Below are 19,503 nucleotides of genomic sequence, written 5' to 3' on the forward strand. Positions count from 1 at the left end.
TGTAAAGTGTTATTGTCCCATTAGGTCTTTGCTGCAAAGGTGGTAATTATTCTTAAATTTTTTTTAAATTCATTTTGGTTTTAGCTCCACCTCACAGGGAAACCAATCTGGTTGTCGGAAAGAACGAGCATTTTAAACATTTTAAACTTTGCTGCTTTAATTACTGCTAAAATGGTTGCCTCGTCAATGTGGTACACAAACAGCTTGCACAGTTAGAGAAAATGTGAGCTAATGTGACACAACCTGCCCTGCTCATTCATTCAGTGGCTGCTTGAGGGAGGGGAGAGGGGGGAGGGGGGAGGGCTGTGACCATTTCATAGCGTCGGCAGACAGCAGCCCTCCTTGGCTGGATTCTGACGGAATGTTGTGAATGATTTCTACTGCTCTTGGGCAAGAATACCTTAAACATGTGGGATGGTTTTGACAAAAAAGAATTCCACCAGACATTGAGCAACTGTGTCCTGCTTACTGTTGCCTTGCTACTTACTCGTTGCCTGCTTAGTTGGTCTTTTAAGCTTGACCTTGGAAGGGTGCTGTGGCTGGGGGAGAAAAGAACAATATAGGGCAAAACTTGTTTGTTTGTTTGTTTTTTAAGATTTTATTTATTTATTTGAGAGAGAGAACACGAGGGGGAGGAGCATAGGGAGAGAGAGAATCAGGCTCCCTGCTGATCAGGGACACCCCCCCCCCCCCACCACCAACACAGGGCTCAGTCCCAGGACCTGAGCCAAAAGCAGACGCTTAACCAACTAAGCCATCCAGGCGCCCCAATAGGGCAAAACTTTTTAAGTGAAATGTTAACTGCTTTATTCCAGGAGTTTGGCAGAATATGAAATGTTTGGTTATTTCTATTATGATAGTTTAGAAAGATAATATGCATTCTAGAACACACCCAAACCACCAGAAAGTTTATTTTGGGAAGAGCTCATGGGGCCACTCTTCTTTTATTTTATCACTTGTAAAATAGTGCCTGAGACATGTATATTTGATTATGTCTTAGGTGTAGTCATCTTAATACAGATTTCCAAACTCATGACTTCATAGCATCAGATTATGAATTGGATACACTGCAGAAATACCAAACTCAATATTTTACAGTCCACCCCTTAAAAGAGTTATTCTCAAGCTATAGAATGCATAAGAAGCTGTTGGGAAGTTACCCAGATGGCCTATTTCTGGGGCTTGCCTAATAGACCTTCTGGTTCAGTGGGTCTGAGGCACAGGGATCTTCATTTCTGATGAGTCCAGAATAATCACTGGGATGGTGGTCTGTAGAACACACCTGAGAAATGAGGCCCTGAGAGATTCACGGGTGTCCTCTGAGGTTATCTAGAGAAGGCTGAATTATGATTGCTCTGTGAGGGACTACAGGAATCTTGGATGTTTGTCCTCATTTCGTCTCTTTGTCTTTAGCATCAAGTTGCGTTTTTTTTTTTTCTTTCAACTTAATGTGTTTAAGTTCTGGAAACTTCTTGGAGGATATGGTTTTTCTGCATTTAAACTTCCATGAGCTCTTTGGAATACATGGTCATTCTACCAACAGTGCATGAGCATCACTCTCTCTCTCTCTCTGTGCTCTAACGCTGCAGATACTAAACTTTTTCATCTTAGCCAATCTGATACATGAATCATGTGATCCTCATTTTCATGGGAAGTTTTTGAATTGCTAGCAGGATTAGGAAAACCAAGGTTGTCTACTGCATAACTATTCTTTACCTATCTACAAATAATAACCAATTAGAAAAATCAATCAAATTAATGTTAAAACCCTCTTTATAATAGCAATACAAACTTCAAATACCTAGAAATAAACTTTTCTGGTGTGTGTGTACTTTTTTAAATTTTGAAATATTTTAAATCCTAGGAATGAATTTAGCAAAAATGAGCAAAAACTATATAGATAAAATGTACAATCTATGGTAGGACAGAAAAGATTTAAATAAATGAAAGTGTGTACTTTTTCCTTTGGATAGGAAACCTCAGTATTGTAAAAATGTCAGTTTGCTCTAAATTAAACCATGAATTCATTGAGATTCCACTCAAATTACCAAAACAACATTTAAAAAGAGGTTTTACAAAATGATCCTAAAATACATCTATAAAAATAAACAGAGGGGCACCTGGGTTGTCTCACTTGGTTGAGCGTCTGACTCTTGGTTTCAGCTCAGGTCATGATCTCAGGGTCGTGAGATCGAGCCCCACGTCAGGCTCCACACTCTGCACAGAGCCTGCTTGGGATTCTCTCTCTCCTTTTTCCTCAGTGCCCCCCCATTCTCTCTCTCTAAAATAAATAAATAAATCTTTTTTAAAAAAGAAAAATAAACAGATAAAAATAGTATTGGAGGGACTAATCCTAATAGATATTGATATCTATTTTAATGATTCAGTAAAAAAACAATATAGCATTGTCACAGAACTGCACAGAAAGTCAATGAACAGGGGCACCTGGGTGGCTCAGATGGTTGAGTGTCTGCCTTCTGCTCAGGTCGTGATCTCCAGGTCCTGGGATTGAGCCCCGCATCGGGCTCCCAGCTTGGCAGGGAGTCCTGAATTCTGCTTCTCCCTCTCTTTCTGCCTCTCCCCCTGCTTGTGCTCTCTCTGTCTCTCTCTCTCTTAAATGAATAAATAAAATCTTAAAAAAAAAAAAAGAAAGTCAATGAACAGACTAGAGAATCAAGAAACAGGGTGAAATACATAAAGAGATTTAGTATATGATAAAGATGATATTTAAGTAAGTATAAAAAGGGATAATTCAATAAATGGTCTTGGGATAATTAGCTAGTCATAGGGGAAAATGAGAAAAAATAAATTCAAAATGGGACAAGGATTTAAATGTAAAAAACAAAACCATAAAAGTTAGAGAAAGCAGATGACTGTCAAAAATAACCTTGGAATTAGAATGAACTGTTTCATCATGATATAAAACTCAGAAACTATAGAGGAAAATAATTGATAAGTCTGACTACATAAAAACTTCTGTGTGGCAAAGACCTAAACACAAGAGATAAGCTGAAGAAATATGGAAAATAAATTACAGAGGACTGGGTTTCTTAATATGCAAAGAGCACTTATGAATAAATAAGAAAAAAAATCCAAACCAAAGTAGTTAAAGAACATGCACAAAATGTAACAGAACAAGAAATATTCATGGCTTATGAAAAGTTACTCACTCTCTTTGAATACAGGTTACTCAGAATTAATGTCAGATTTTTTCATGGAAAAAGGACTTCAAAATATGATGCAATTTAATCTTGGGGTAATTTATCAAAATTAATGTATTTAATGAGTTGGCTGATGCCTATTACAGAATGCAGCCATTCTTCTGTGGAACCATGATGATTGGCCTGTGAGCCTTCTTGGGCCATAAAATGAAGGGGTTGAGTCACATAAACCTGTGAAGGACCTTCAAATTCTGAAGTAGTTAGTTTGAGCCTCCTGTTTACTTGTTTCCTCCATCTGCATCATTTCCTCAGTCTTTTTGGTGGCCTTCTGTAAGAAAATGGTGCCATGCCACCATCCTTGCTGATGGAGCTTTGTGACAATTGATTAAAGGAACACTGATATAGCACTGATTATGTGCCGGGTATTGTTTTGAGCACCTTATAATATCAAATTTCTTAACATGTAGAATTGCTATAAAGCATTCACCCCATCTGATAGAATGAGGGGCATAAGACCTGGGACGGGGGAGTCACCGTTGGAGCACCTATATCCACTGACTTTCAGGATGGAACTGAACCTTCCCGATGAACCCCTACGGGGGACAGAGCATCACTCTGCCTGTAGCCTGCCGCTTTGAATCCCCCTCCCGCTCGGGTAGGGCTTCAGGAACTCCTTCTTGGGTTACCTGCCCTCCTCTTCCTCTGCCATCCATGGGGGAGGATCATGGAGAATTAAATACCTCTGAAATTAGAATGAGTCAGCTGCCACATTGCCAGGTTACTTCACGAACAACAAAACAAGGACCCTTGTTGGGCAGTGTAGCCCGTTGAAAACTCTGGAGCCCACAAGAATGCTGTTTCCTGACCTCCCTCCCCCATGGAGAGCCTGCGAGTGTTGTAGCCTGCTCAGGCCTCTGCCCGGGTCCAAGACACGTGACAGGCTGCTGTGTGGACCACACTGAAGTATGAGCTGATTGACACCAGACCTGGGTTAGAAGAAGACTCCCTTCTGTGTGTTTTCACCCTAAGCCTGACCCGTATTGCTCTCTCTCCCCATCACTCAGCCTCTTGGTCCTGACCCTAACTCTGGTCTCTTCTCATGTCCCTTGAATTTAGTGTTTTCCTGGTAAGTGGACGGTAGCCTCCCCCCAATCTCCAGCTTTCCCACTTTCTCTGCCCTTCATGTCTCCCATTGGCTCTGCATCCTAACCTCTAACCTGACCACTGGGCCTGCCTGTGGTTGCTTTCCGGTGGGGGTAGGACGTCAGTTAAGAAAGAAACCTTCGGGATGCTGATATATAAGGTAGGCAGAACATCATCAGCTCCTGAAAGAGGCTGAAGGAGCAGTGATGGGAGGGGTGCCAAGGGAGAAGGACTCCTAGTCTACACTTGCTGGCTGGTTGGCAGTAACTTTTTTTTTTTTTTTTTTTTTAAGATTTTATTTATTTGAGACAGAGAGAGAAGGAGTAGGGGTTAGGGGCAGAGGGAGAGGGAGAAGCAGACTTCTTGCTGAGTAGGGAGCCCGACTCGGGGCTCGATTCTAGGACCCTGGGATCATGACCTGAGCCAAAGGCAGAGGCTTAACCGACTGAGTCACCCAGGCGCCCCTGGCAATAACTCTTCTGGGTGATTTCTGGGAGTCCTGAATTCTGTACATAGGTTGGTCTAGAAAGTCGAAAAACAGTCTTCCCATCAAAATTGACTAGCTTTGTTTATACTCTGGCTTGGGCAAATTAGTTTCAATCTATCTGTTCCAATGCCTAGCACAATGCCCAGCATATGGCAGACACTTGATAAATATTTGTTGAAAAAAATGAACGAAAGTCATTAGATGCCATAGTCTCATGTAACCATAATTACAGAAGACCAGTGATGGCAGCCTTCCAGCCGTGTGGGGTGTGCAGTGGGCCTCTCTTGAAATGCAGCTGGAGGCGTTCCCAGTGGTTTCTATTTTACCTTCAAGAGGCTCCAAGGAAGGAAATTCTCACCTTTTTAAGGCTCTTCTTTCGATTGTAGTTGTGCCTGTTTGTTCCAACAACAATTTGTCGATGCCAACTGGGTGTCCTGCCTTTCAGTTCAATTCTGACAGTAACTGCCTGGAGTTAGCACAGATCCCACAAATTACGGACTCAGTCCCACAAGACTGCCCCTCCACTTTAGATGCCAGATGCAAGTCTTGGGTATCCCCAAGTTAACCTCACTTCCGCCCAGGACTACCAGTTTGGGGGTTCCTATGTCCCCTCCACCTTGGGTTCGATAATTCACTAGAACAGAGTTCTGTGAACTCACGAAAGCACTAGACTTATGATTACAGTTTTCCTCTAAAGAATACAACTCAGGACCAGGCAAAGGGAAGAGATGCATAGAGCAAGGTATAGTACCTCGACATGTTCATCAACTCAAACCCTCCAAGCCCTGTGTTCAAGAGTTTTCACTGAGGTTTCTTTACTTAGTCATGATTGATAAAATCTCCAGTTCTCCCATCCCCAGGGTTGGAGAGTGGGGCTGAAAGTTTCAACCCTCTAATCACGGGGTTGGATCCCCTGGCAACCAGCCCCCATCTGAAGCTCGCTAGGGGCCCCTACCTGTAAGAAACTCAGGTATGGCATAATGGAGCTCTTTACAAATAACAAAGGGCACACCTGTCACTCAGGAAACTTGGTGGTTTCAGGACCTCTGTGCCAAGAAGCAAGGAGAAAGAGCATACAATACATATTTCTTTTTATACCACAATAGAGGAAACCTATTTTGACAGACCCAAGTGTGGTTGGTCCTTCTGATTTCAGTTCGTTGTTAGAGGGACTTTCACTGGCCCTCCAGACTGAGTAAGAACCTGTTCTTTAGGAGGATAGGATATGTCCTTCCCTTGCCTCCGCCCCTGATTCTGGTATATTACAGTATGAGGATCTTTTGAACCCCACATATTTTCTGTCTATGAAGATCGAAAGAATGGCCTCTGGAATGTGGGTGCCAGTTGGGTGGTTATGTTGTCAAGGCCTGATGGGAGCAAAGTGGGCAGAGCCAGAGGGTCTTAGGTTAGACCCTGCCTCCACCCCTGACTCACTATGTCATTTTGGGAAAATCATTTATTTCATGAGACCATTTCTAAACACGGAAGAAGTGTGAGGACATACTTTTCTTATCTGTCCATTCCAGGGTCCAGCATGTAGACTGTGAGATGGTTAGCCCACCCGGGCTTACTGTTACGCTCAGGATGGATATTTTGGGTTCTGTGGCAAGTGACTTTGTTCTTGCCTTAATCTTGGCAAAACCTATTTTACTCCTCTTTGTCTCACAAAGGAGCTGATGAGAGGCGGGCTGGGGGGGAAGCATGTGACTGTAATCTGCTCTCACCTGAGGGGTCTTCAAGGCTTCCTTGATGGCCAGAATACTCCCTGCCCCCAGGTGGAGATTAGCAAGGCATAGCCTGTCTTACCTGAAGCACATTTAGGTAGAGATGAGCCCCACCCTTCTATCTGTGCTTTGATAAAGACTACCAGGAAGAAATGAAAAATAGGGTAATATGCCAAACTGAACGTAGGAAAGCCCTTTTCTGGGATGTTTCAAATGTAAAATTCATTGCCACCAAAAAAACTCAAGTTTCTTTTTTTTCCCCTTCAATCTTCGTGAGAGGCCTGGGGCTTGTCTGTTGGAAACAGTAGAGAGGGCAGGTTAAGGAGCGTAGTTTTTCCCAGTGGGTCTTTGGTAAGAAAGATTATGGCGGTACAGATTCCAGCTGACAACTCAGGAGGCTTCTTTTTTCCAGTTTGGAATCCTGGGGCCACTGCCTTTACTACAGTAGCCTCTCCTTGAGCCTTTTTCCAGCTAGCACCTGAAAAGTCCTCCTCTCATTTGATTTGGGGTCCATAATGAATTTAAATGCCAAGGGCGAATTTCCCCAGTAACTTTATAAACCAGTTACAGCCTTTTAGGAGGCATTTGGAGGGGTGGAGGAAAGGGAAGGAGGTGGGAGAGGGATACAGTCTCTTCACCCTGCTCCCAGGTTTGATTTTCTGTCTGCCTTTCTCCTTTTCCTGTAGCCATCTGTCTAGTTCAGCATTAGAGCTTCCAAATTCTTCTCCTCACTCCCCACTCCAGTCTATTTGGTGTACTGTTTTCCCTTAGAATGTGGGGCTGACCCTGTTGCCCTCCTGTTCTTCAGTGGCTGCTGGGCATGAGACAGGCATGGGGGGTGTCTTCTGGCCCCTCTGCCAGGATTCCTGCTGGCCGCCCCCTCCCCTCTCAGCTCCAGTCATTCTGACCTTCTCTCCATTCTGACACCATATCATTCACTTGTAAATCCACTCTTACATCCAAGGCAGTGCTGGGTACAGAATCAACTTTGAACAGTATCTGGGGTTGAGGATACTCCCCTGCCATGGGGCCTTTCTCAGGAGGTGGCATCACAAATTGCCATCCATGTTCACCCTGCTTCATGGCCACACTCCACTCACCTTCCCAGGTTCCACTGATCAAAGTGCATCACTTCCTGTACTTCTGTATACTTCCTGGACTTCTCTGTACTTCCTGGAACTTCTGTACACTACTTGTACTTCTGTACTTCCTGTACTTTTGTATACTTCCTGTACTTCTGTATCCTTGCTGTAGTTTTGGACACTTCCTGTACTTCTGTACACGACCTCTACTTCTGTATACTTCCTGTACTTATGTGCACTTCCTGTACTTCTGTACTTTTGGTACTTCTGTACTTCCTCTCATTCTGAAGTGCTTTATTGCACCTTTATTATCCACGTATTGCAGATGTTACAATGTTGTGGGTTAGAGTGACCATAGATGTTTGTCTTTGCTCTCAAGTGGAGGTTCCAGAAGGCAGGGGTTACTGTTTTCTCTAGCACCTACAAGAGAGCCTGGCGTATAATAGCCACTCAATAAATATTTGTTGAATACATGACTAAACTTCTGGGGAACAGGAACTGTGTCTTTTTAATCTTCAGATCCACCACAGCATCTTCACATTAAAAATAGGTCAATAAATGTCTTTCTAGATTATTCATTTAAATAGAATTCATGTCCTAACATCTTTGCAGGAAGAGCCTTTTACGGGTGAAAGTCCAGTTCTGTCCTATTGCATCACAGCCATTGTAGCTATAACCATGTTCACTTCCAGACGCTCACATCCTGTGACATATTCTCTCTGATGTGTGAAAGACAATATGTAAAAAGTTCTACAAGAGCATGTGTGTGTGCAGAACCGTGCACACGTGTGTACATGCACATATACACAATTTAAAAAAATGGAGTCATTTTTTATGGGAAAAGAATTGAAATCAGCCCTAACTCTGAAAGCTGAAATGTATGCGGCCATCTTCCTAATGAGTTTTTCTAATGTTCTGGAATTCTTTCCTTTTGTGGGACCAGGCACAGCATTTTACATATGGGGAGTCTTATCTCCATGGATGCCAGAAACCAGGTTTTAAACTTTAAACATTTTCACCCATACTAGTTTTCAATATTTGCTGATCGATTGTGTGGTTATTCTACAGGACTTAGATAAAGGAGCTGTTTCCACATGAGCTTTCTGTTTGGTCTCTTGGGTTATTTATATTGTACAAATGAGCATTCATTTCTGTCTGGGTGTGACCTCTTTTCCAGGGAAGTTCCCTTGAAGGATGCTAAGGAATATGCCGAATCCATAGGTGCTGTCGTGGTTGAAACAAGTGCAAAAAATGCTATTAATATCGAAGAGCTCTTTCAAGGAATCAGTAAGTACCTGAACTGCGTTCTCGACTTTGCTTACATTTGTATGCTTCTGAGAGTCAAAGGATAAAATCACAGGATGCTGCCTGGAGCTTTCCCTCTGTGTGACTCTGTCTGATGCCATGGATATAAAACTTACAGTCGGCATTTGTTAGTCCTGACCTATATCGTGCCTCCCGATTCTGAATTTCCACAGTTCTGTGCTTTAACCTGTCGATTCTATGTTTTATGAACCAAAATGAAGTAACTGTGTCACAAAAGAAGTCATTATAATTAAAAAGTTGTGTGTTTGATAGCATTTTGTGTTAGTATGTTGAGGGGGAGAGAAATAAAACAGACAGTGATAAGGCGTAGAAAACTAAAGTCATGTGTTAAACGGAATGACTCTAGGCAAACAAAATAAAGGGACCTTTTCGTAATTTCTTTCGCCTGGTGGTCATCAAAAAAAATGAGTCTCCATCCCACAAGACCTGAAATTGGGAATTAGGTGGACAGTTGATTTTTCTCATTTCTGATCAGCCAGCTAGTGGAAGGTGGTGGCTCCCTTCTTTGTCTCCTGTTCTGGGTCGTGTTATAATTCCCTTTCTTCATGCTGGTTCCCCATAAGTCACCTTTATCTAAGACCTGTATCCCAGCTGATGGCCAGATTTCCCCTTCACAACTTCTTTGGTAAAGATGTTCTGCACTGGGTCCCCTCAGAGAGCTCCCTGCTGCTGGCTGTCTTGGGAAACTGTCCTGGGTTGCCCCCAGAGCCTAATGGGGGACTTTGTCCAAGTGTCAGCCTTTACTGAGGTGCTGGGACTCAGAGGCCTGGGGTGCCCGCCTTCAGAAAAGTTGAACCCCTGAACAGTTGGCCGTTGTTCTCAAAGGTCTTATCTGGTTCCAGACAATTCCAGAAGGGCATTCCAGAGGGGAAACCGATGGTTTGATCTCTCTTCTGCCTGAAGTCATTGTTGGCGGTGCTCTCAAAGTCAGAGGGGCTGTCACTTCCCAGAACAGATTTGATTTCCTTTTAACCGGTTTTGGTTCATTACTTTAGGCTCTGAGAACACATAGCAGGGATTATTTTGTTTGTTTCTCTTGGCTTGACGGGGACTTCACTTGGAGATGGGGAACTCTGGTCTGGGTTACTTACACGATACAGAAATGCACACAAACACACACAGCCCCAGCCTAACTTGTTCCCTGGGGTCCACATCACCTTCCCTTCCATCCTCCTTCCGAGGCTTCGTGTTCCTGCTGTTATTTTATGCTCTCAACAGATTAGTGTTATCCAAGCGTGTTGACCTTAGTGCTTGGACTGTAGAGTGCTAGGCTGTAATTTTATGTTGGAAACCCTGGATCCCCAGATTCCTGCTCCTTCCTGAGAACGGGCCGTGGCTGCAATGCTCTGCTGTGAAGCCACTGCTCAGCTGCCCTGTTTCTGTGGAACGCTGGGTGACATCTTAGGGCGTTTGGCTTGAACTTGTTCCATTAACCTCATTTTCCCTCACATCAAACTCATTCTTTTCCGGTGGCGTTCGGCTTTTCTGGCAAGTTAGGCAAGTTGTATGACGATTCAACATTTTGTTTTGATTAAAGGTTTTAATTAGTGAAGGTAGATAGCTCCTGATGACCATGACATTGACCCCTTTCCTTTGTGCAGCTCCTTATATGTTCTGGAGCCCTTTCCCCAGCATTAGCCCCCGGTAGGCACGTGGTGCAGACGGCAGTGGCCAGTGAAGGAAGCACAGTTCTCTGCACACCTGAGATTCAGCTGGAGGTTTCTGCCCAAGCTGGGAGACTTTCTGAGGTTTACACAAATCATTACTAAAATAAAGAACAAAATAAGAACTGCAAAGAAGAAAATAAGCCCAAGCAGCAAGTATTAATACCTTACCTGGAAAGATACTTTTTTGTATGGTGCAGTCAGTAGACATCTCTTCACCCACATGAGGTCTTTATGGCTCAAGGGGATGGGGACTATGAGTAAGGAATTCCTAAGATCTTGGTGGTCTGCTTCATTTAAGAAAAAGCACGTGTTTGAGGTGCCTGGGTGGCTCAGTCAGTTAAGGGTCTGCCTTTGGCTCTGGTAATGATCCCAGAGCCCCAGGATGGAGCCCCACCCCCAGCTCCCTGATGAGTGGGGAGTCGGCTTCTCCCTCTACTCCTCCCCCCACTCGTGCTTGCTCTCTCTCTCTCAAATAAATAAATAAAATCTTTAAAAAAATGAAAAATCACGTGTTTTGCTTAAAGCACTGGATAATTATGGCTTCAAATTATGGCTTCAAATAATTAATTTCTAAATAAGCCATAGAATAGTTGTGCCACCTCATCTTCTATGTCAAATAAACAGTTGTTTATTTCTGTTTCATTATACTTTGGTTAAAATTGCCTTAGTAAAGAAGCGTGTAGGTACACGGCCCGCAGCAAGACCTCTAGCCATGTGTATACTGTAAGTGCTGGTGCCTCCATACTCCTTAGGTGAATTTCTTCAGAATGGGGTGTTGTAGCCTAATTACAGGTTAATTTAAAATGCAGCACCAAGTACACCTAAATACACCGCAGCAGACATTTCGTTTATTTTCCTTTTCCCCGTTCCTACTTATATTACATGCGCTCCTCCCTGAGCTCAAAATAGAACAGGATATTGCTGACTTTTATGCTCCCCAAAGCAATGTTCCAGAGGCAAAAGTGCCTGGGAGAAAAGATGTAATAAAAAAAGTGGTGAGAATAAAAGCCCTTTGAAAAGGTGTGCTTAAACAAAATTAATTCATACTGACTTGGAGGAAGAGACAGATGTTTCTCTTCTATATTCCCAGAGTGTTCATAAACCAGAAAGAGACAACCGTGTTTCCTAGACATAATGTATGTGCTAACTGGAAATTGTTTAGCGAACTATTATCTGTTTGCGGAGGCTGAAGCTACCTTGTAAAGGAGTTGGATGCTGCCCTGTTTTTGGGAGGGGGAGCTGTGCACAGTCTGTCCTCACATGGTGTCCTCTGATTGGCATTCCTCCATGTGCCCTTTTCTCAATCCCATTTTTGGAGCTCCTTTACCCTGCTGCCTATGGCTCGTTCTCCTCCATGCATTTCTCCCCAGGGTTGTTCATTTTCCTTTCTTGAGCTCTTATACCTTTAATTGGAACACTGACTTTTTCCTCTCTGAGTTAAAAGATAAGAACTATTCTTGGCCAAGAAAATTGTGGTACATTTGAGTGTTTCAACTTTGTGCTATGAAAGCCCAAAGATATTCTATTGCTGTTTACTCATGATAGAGTTACATATCAAAACCAAACTCTTGATGGTCTTCCTTATGAAACTCCTCTCTTGACCTGACTCTGTGATCTTGAAAGGTGGGGTCCAGAGCTCTGGTGTCTTCTCCTCAGCAGGCTTCGTCTTTACCTCCTCCTTCGCACATATGCTGTCTCTGACCCTGAATGTGATGCTCCTCCTTCCTCCCTGTCAACCTTAATTCCTTGAAGGTCCAGTTCCTACCTTTTTCCTTATGAAGTCTTCATCTGCCCCAACTCTCATGGGTGGTTCACGAGGTTACTTATGGCTTCCCCATCATTCTGGTAATTGAACACATTTAAATGATTAAATTAAATGAACACATTAAATGAATACTCTACATGGTTCTCCAGGTGCTTTAGGTATATACCTACAGCAAGTTCTCTGCGAGCAGATCTTAACTCTGTCATATTCTCCATAAAGCTAAGATGAGTAAATAGGATAGGGCTAAATTCAGATTTTTGAATTTGGATCTTTGTCCTTACCTCATGATGTGCCAGGAACTACTATTTCGGTGTGGTCGCTAGATCAAGCAAAATGCAGTCGCTCTTCTGTGGGGACTTAAGGTTGGATGACACCAGTCCATCGGACAGGCCTGGTATCTCTTCATTCATGTGTTCAGCAAACCTATCCTGTACCCTTCTGTGGGTTAGGTGCCTTGCTAGACACAGGGACACCAAGATGAGCAAAACAAACTGGCTGTCAAGGCCGGAGAGAGCCTGTTGGCACAGAGTCGAATGAATGTATAATTACACATTGTAATAAATGCTTTGAAGCAAAAGAACAAGGACCACGGGGATAGGGACAGGTGGGGACTTCAGATCGGGTGGGGGAGATCTCACCAGGGAAATGATTTTAGGCTGGACCTGGAAAATGGACAGAGGCCAATTGGGCAAAGAGCTGGAGAGGAACTGTCAGGCCCAGTGAGCCCCCGGGAGCTGAGTTCCTGAGGCGGGAGGTGGTGTGCTGCATTTAGGAGAAATTAATCTGCTGGTTTGCCGTGGGGAGCTCAGGCGCTGGGAGGGGAGACTAAGCCGGGTCCTTGCCGGCCCTGTACTGGGAAGGAGGGGTGGTATTCTGAATGCAGCCGGAAGCCCCCGAAAGTGTTTTAAGCAGGGGTGTGGCATATCCAGTTTACAGGGAAAGACCCCCCACCCCTCTTGGGGAGTGTGCAGGGAGAGAAAGGCTGGAAATGTCTCCCCAGGCGGGGTGCTGTTGCAGTTGTGCAGGCGAGCGGAGACTGGGCTGGGGCGGAGGAACGCGGAGACTGGGCTGGGGCGGAGGAACGCGGAGACTGGGCTGGGGCGGAGGAACGCGGAGACTGGGCTGGGGCGGAGGAACGCGGAGACTGGGCTGGGGTGGAGGAACGCGGACGTGAGTTTCAGAACTCTTTTGAAAGTGGAACCAGTTACACGGGGAACAGGCTGGGCATTGGGACCTAGGGAGAGAGTGGTACGATCCAGTCCGCACTCCCCGGGTCCCCTTTCCTGGCACAGGACGTCTCTCTTGGGGCTGCATCTGATGGGAGCCTACCAGACTGCATCCTGGAGTGCGAGAAACACAGGTTTTGGTTTGTGCATTTTAATTATGCAACTTAAATACCGTTTTGGTTTCTTTAAAAACTCTCCCTAAGGGCCAAAAGAGGTAGAGCTGTAGGCTCACCAGAAAAATGTCTGTTTTGGGGTGGGACCACGGCCAGACAGCTGTGCTTTTGTTCCAGTTAATTTGAATGCTGACTATGGAGAAGAGAACACAAGGCTTTCTTCCGAAAATCACATCTGGAGACACTGTAGACATTAAACTAACTTTTTTGCTTGTTGGTAGTTTGAGAACAAGGTGAGAAATATTTTTTCAAGTGAGTATAATTAGAGGTACAAGCTTTTTGGTTTGGAAAAATTATACTAGGGTGTTCCTACGACAGGCAGAAAGTTAAGACTTGTGGGCAGGGATCAGGTCTTGTTTTATAATCATTCTTCGCACAGTGTTAGCTTTGTTAAGTGCCCTGGATTTTTAAAATTCTCTAGTAGTTACTTTTTGTTTGGAGCAGGTTTAAAAACAAAACGAAGCATTTGCAAATTTTATAGTAGTGTAGCTAGCTGTCAAATGAAAGTAGGTTTGGCCATTAAGGGACAGGAAAGGACAAAGAAAAAGCCTGTCTACTTTCTTATACCAAAAAAAGTTAATTTAGGGACTGCAGTAATAGGGCATGTCTGTGAAATAATGTGATTTTCAGAATATGGACAAGTGGGATATGAAAAGCCCTAAACATGTGTACCTTTTATCCCAATGATTCCAAAGCAGAAATTGATCAGGCGTGCAAAATGTAGCAGGAATGTTTAACACACAGCACATTCTCATTCTGTCCCCTTGTTGCAGTTGCTTAAATGTTTATTAACTCATTCGATGCACCATTTTTGCTGTGAAATAGGCACTGTTATCATCCCTATTTTACATATGAGGAAACTGAGGCACTGAGAGGTTTGTAACTTGCTCTAGGTCACAGAGCTAGTAAGTGAGTGGCTGGCAGGGAGCGCTGGGACTTCTAGTCTGTCTCATTGCTCATTGCCTATGGCAGCTTATGGTAACATTATTCATAATGGTAAAAAACAGGAAATGACTTAATGGTCCAAAAGTTGGGAAATGGGTTTTTAAAAAGCCATGCTGTCACCAGTATAAACTATTGATTAAGAACGATGATGTACATCTGTATTTCCTGACACGGAAAGATAAATTGTTGACTGTGAAACAGAAGTTACAGACCGGTTTGTATAATATCTTGATTTCATAAAATATGCACCATATAATATATAATGGTAAATAATATATTCTTCTGGGCGAAGGTTGGAAGGATACGTACACTTAAAATGTTAACAGTGGTTGTTTCATTGTGGTGAGGTTCCAGGGAACTAAAAAACAAAAACAGGCTTTATTTTAGAAAATTTTAAAAATATACACCAGTAAACCAAATAACCTAGTGAACCAGCATGCACTTATAACCGAGCTATTTCATCTCTATGCCCCACTCCCCCTTAACCCCCACCTGCGTTATTTCGAAGGGAATTCCAGACATCATTTTATCTGTAAACATTTTCAGAATGTAATCTTTTCTTTGTAACAGCAATTTCATTATTACATTAGTAATCCTAATGCTGTTATCATAGTAATATCACCAAATATTCAGTGTTCAAATTTCCAAATGTCTCATATTTGCCCGAATTGGTTTCTCTGTTTGCATTTTACAGTTTGTTTGAATCAAGATGCACAGAAATTCCACATGCAGTGATTAGTGGATATGTCTCTTAAGTCTCTCTTGAGCAAGAGATGCCCTCTCCATCTTTCTCCCTTTGTTCTCTCATGTAACTTCCTTATTCAAGAAATGAGATCAGTTGCCCTCCGTAGTCTAACACAGTATGGACTTTGCTGGGTGGGTTCCTGGGTTGCTCAGTAGTATTCCATTGCATGAGGAAAAATGTGTTAATCCATTCACCTAACATTTGGGGTGTTTTCAGCTTTTGGCAATTATAAGTTTGCTATGAACATTCACATGCGAGTCTTTGTATGGATAAATACCTCAGTGTGGAATGGCTGGCTTATCTGCTAGGTAATGTTTAACCTGTTAAGGGACTGCAAACGGTTTTCCGAAGCGTTTTTAGCATTTTACATTGCTATCACAAATGTGGGAGAGCTCCAATAGCTTCACATCCTCATCAACACTCGGTTTTGTCAGTTGATAAAATTTCAGTCATTCTGATGGGAGTTTAGTGGTATCTCCTGGTAGTTTTAATGTCCATCTTCCCAGTGACTAATAATGTTTGCTTTTTTATGTGCTTATTTGCAATGCTTGTGTCTCTTTGGTGAAATGTTATTTCAAATTTTGCCTGTTTTGTGTTGAGTTTGTTTTCTTATTGTCAAGTTTTAAAGATTATTTTTATATATTCTGGAGACATGTGTTTTTATCAGATATTTGTTTTTTCAGATATTTTCTCTCAGGCTGTGGCTTGCCTTTCCATTTTCTTGACAATGTCTTTGAAAGAGCAGAAGTTCTTAATTTTGATGAAGTCTGGTTTGTTAGATTTTCCCCTTGTGGCTAGTGTTTTTTGTGTCTTACAATTTTTAAATGTTAAAATAGAAAAATTAAAGGGATATATCCATTCAATGGAATATTATACAGCAGTAGAAATAAATGAGGTATCAGGCCATGAAAAGACATGGTAAAACCTTAAATGCATATTGCTAAGTGAAAGAAGCCAATCAGAAAAGGCTGTGTTGTACTGTATGATCCCAACTATGTGACAGTCTGGAAAAGGTAAACTTACAAGGACAGTGGAAAGATCAGTGGTCGCCAGAGGCTCATCAGGGGAAGGAGGGGGGGTGAATAGGGGAGCACAGAGGATTTTTAGGGCAGTGAAGTTGTTCTGTATGGTGCTGTAATGGAGGGTGCCTAACGTTATACATTTATCAAACCCCAGAGGATATACAGCACCAAGAATGAGCCCTGATGTAAACTATGGACTTTTGTTCATAATAATTAATGATGGCTCATCGATCGTAATAAATATGCCACAGTTGTGCTAGTCGTTAAAACAGGGAAAGTTGGGGATGAGGGTATTAGGAGCTCTCTATACTTTATGCTCAACTTTTTCTGTAAACCTAAAACAGCTCCGTAAAGAAAGAAAGAAAGAAAGTCTACTCATTTAAAAAGAAAAATAAAAGGAAAAGATGCCCTTGAATGGTAAGGAAGTCTAATGATTTTAGAGTAACTTAAGCCCTTCCATATTGAAGCCCTCTGGCATTTGGGACTAACAGCCTATGGTGACCTCCCCCTTTTTCCATCTCTGTGGACATCACCATGCCTTCAGCAACCTAGACATTGATCTTTGCTTTTCTTTATCCATCTCTCTGTGAAGTGTCTTCCCATAGTCCTTCCCATCTTTTTTTTCTGCTTCTCTTCATGGCACCCAGATCAAGGCTTTCCTTATCCCTGACTGGACTTCCTGCAAGTCTCTTGGTGCCATTCACTCTGTGTCTCCTAAGCCATTCTGGTCCCACATAGCATGTTAGCTCATTTGTCAGGTCTAGACTCTAACGTTCAAGGTCATCTAATAATTCCAATATTATCTTCTTTACAGCAGCAAAAGGACAGTTCAGAGAATGACTCAAGTGGCTTGCCCGGCCCCCTGCCCCCACTCTCATTCTGTATTCCAAGGGCAGTGTTCCATGATTGTGAGCCACTGCAGTGTTCCACAGAGACACCCCCCCCCCCAAATGGAGAGGCTTAAAGGCCATTATCAGGGGTAAATACTGCCAAGTCCTATTGGTCAATTTACTAATTGGGATGATTCAGAAAATCAGGATCAAGAAATGGAAGTTAGACAGCAGTTACCAGCACTTCTAACGCCCAACGGAAGGTAGCCGAGCTGAGTAAATCCTGACCTGCCGTGAAAGGGGAGAAGCATATGAACAGCAGAAATCTCAGGGAGGCCTCCAGGCTCACACAGGGAATGGCCTGTCCTCCACACAAGGAAAAAGAACAGCTGCAGCCAAGCACGCTGCTTTATTTTTGTTGTGTGTGAAAGCATGACAGCCCCCGGTCCAGAGCCATGATCAAATTTATAGGCTTGGAGTTTGTTTTTTCACATATTGCATTCCTGAGGAATCATTTATAAAACCTGCTTTTTCTCTAGGCTGTCAACTTTCAGGAAAACTGAATTTCAAAAAAAAAGTCCTTTAACTTTTCCCAAGCAGAATCTTCTACAATCCAAACCTTATTAAAATAAACACCCTGGTTTAGGATTTCTACTCCAGGATGACTTGTTATGGAGATTGTGTACTCAAAGGATGTTTTGTAAGAATAGAAACCTGCAGAGGGTGATGCTCAGAGCCTTTCAGACGTGTGTGTGTGTGTGTGTGTGTGTGTGTGTGTGTGTATTTGTCCTATTCTGTGCCCCTGTAATTAATACAGATTCAATTGTGTGATCGCCTTGGTACAAAACGCCTTGGCCATTTTCCGGAACCATTCTTTTGTCTAAGTACATTTAACCTTTCAGTAAGTTCCAAATAACTCTGATCACAAGATCGGGGCTTGTGTGTTTTCACAGCGCTGTTGGCTTCCTTCTGGTTTTAAGGTGCTCACCTCATTGTTATGACCAGCCTTCCTCAACCTCTACCTTAAAGTGGAAGCGTTTCCTTTCTTCTCACTTTGAAGTGGGGATCCCAGGTTGTGTTTTGTAGGAGAGTAGGATGGGTCCCCACCCTTGTACCTGAACCCTTCTCCCCAAGCAAACTCCACTTGAGACACCCCCAGGACCCGTTCATGGTTGTTCGTTCCTTCCATACTGGTGAGAGCCACAGATCGATAAGGCAGAGCGGCTGTCCAGTTAATTTCTCATGGTCTTTTTATTGGTAAGGAAAGGCCATCTTGGAGATGTTAAATAGCTTGTCCAAGTTCACTTAACTGCAACACTGACTCTCAGATCTCAGAACCCTTTTACTAGAGGAGAAAAACGAAGTCTAAGGAAACTGCTGTAAATCTCTTTTTGAGAAACACATTGTTCTAATAAGTGAGATTTTGAATATTCCGAAGACAAACAGGACTGACCTGGTGCCTCTAAGAAGCCAGGTTTGACAACTGGTTCAAAAATGCAGCTAACAGTTTAAAACAAAGAAGAAAGGAGCCTTCTCGAGGCATGACCTCTGGGTCTACTGGATCTTGCACCCTAAACATTGCCTTGCTTATTGTCCACGGAGGAGAGAAGTGGGAGGCGGGAAAGAGGGAGGAAGACAGGCAGGGCAAAGAGGGATGGCGACAGGCTGCCCTCACCTTCCCATTGTGCTTTCCATGTGCTCTTGGTTTCTAGATTTTCACTCAACCCTTGTGACTTCAATGTGTATTGTATGCAGAAGCTTTCTGTGTATTTGGGGTATGTTTCATAGGAAAGATCTTACGACATGAGGCATGTAGAATAAGTCACGGATAGGAGGGCTAAACGCGTAATGCTCTTTTGCAAACTTTATTTTTTTTAAGATTTTATTTATTTGAGAGAGAGAGCACACAAGCAGGTGGAGTGGCAGAGGGAGAGGGAGAGGCAGGCTCTCTGCTGAGCAGGGAGCCCGACGCGGGGCTCGATCCCAGAACCCTGAGATCATGACCTGAGCCGAAGGAAGATGCTTAATCAACTGAGCCACACAGGCACCCCACTCTTTGGCTAACTGTAGAGTTAACAACATAAGAATAGCATGAAGTTGATGTTAGTGTAGGATGTTGATTTTGATATTGTCAAAACTACTTATCAGGGGACAGTACTTGGCTTTATTAACTAGGGCCACAGCTTGCACCAATCAGAATTATAATT

General features: G+C 43.1%; 1 protein-coding gene across 2 annotated transcripts in view; it reads left to right on the top strand.

Annotated features, from left to right (window-relative positions):
• Positions 1 to 19,503, top strand: part of RAB31 (RAB31, member RAS oncogene family) — a 126,123-nt gene that overhangs the window by 101,091 nt on the left and 5,529 nt on the right. For both annotated transcript variants that reach the window (XM_036092479.2, XM_078060602.1), the window contains exon 6: positions 8,775 to 8,884. In XM_036092479.2, the coding sequence (XP_035948372.1) occupies positions 8,775 to 8,884 (110 nt within the window). The remainder of the gene's footprint in view (positions 1 to 8,774; positions 8,885 to 19,503) is intronic.

Source organism: Halichoerus grypus, chromosome 13 (assembly GCF_964656455.1).
Source record: "Halichoerus grypus chromosome 13, mHalGry1.hap1.1, whole genome shotgun sequence".
In the NCBI taxonomy this organism is placed as follows: domain Eukaryota; kingdom Metazoa; phylum Chordata; class Mammalia; order Carnivora; family Phocidae; genus Halichoerus; species Halichoerus grypus.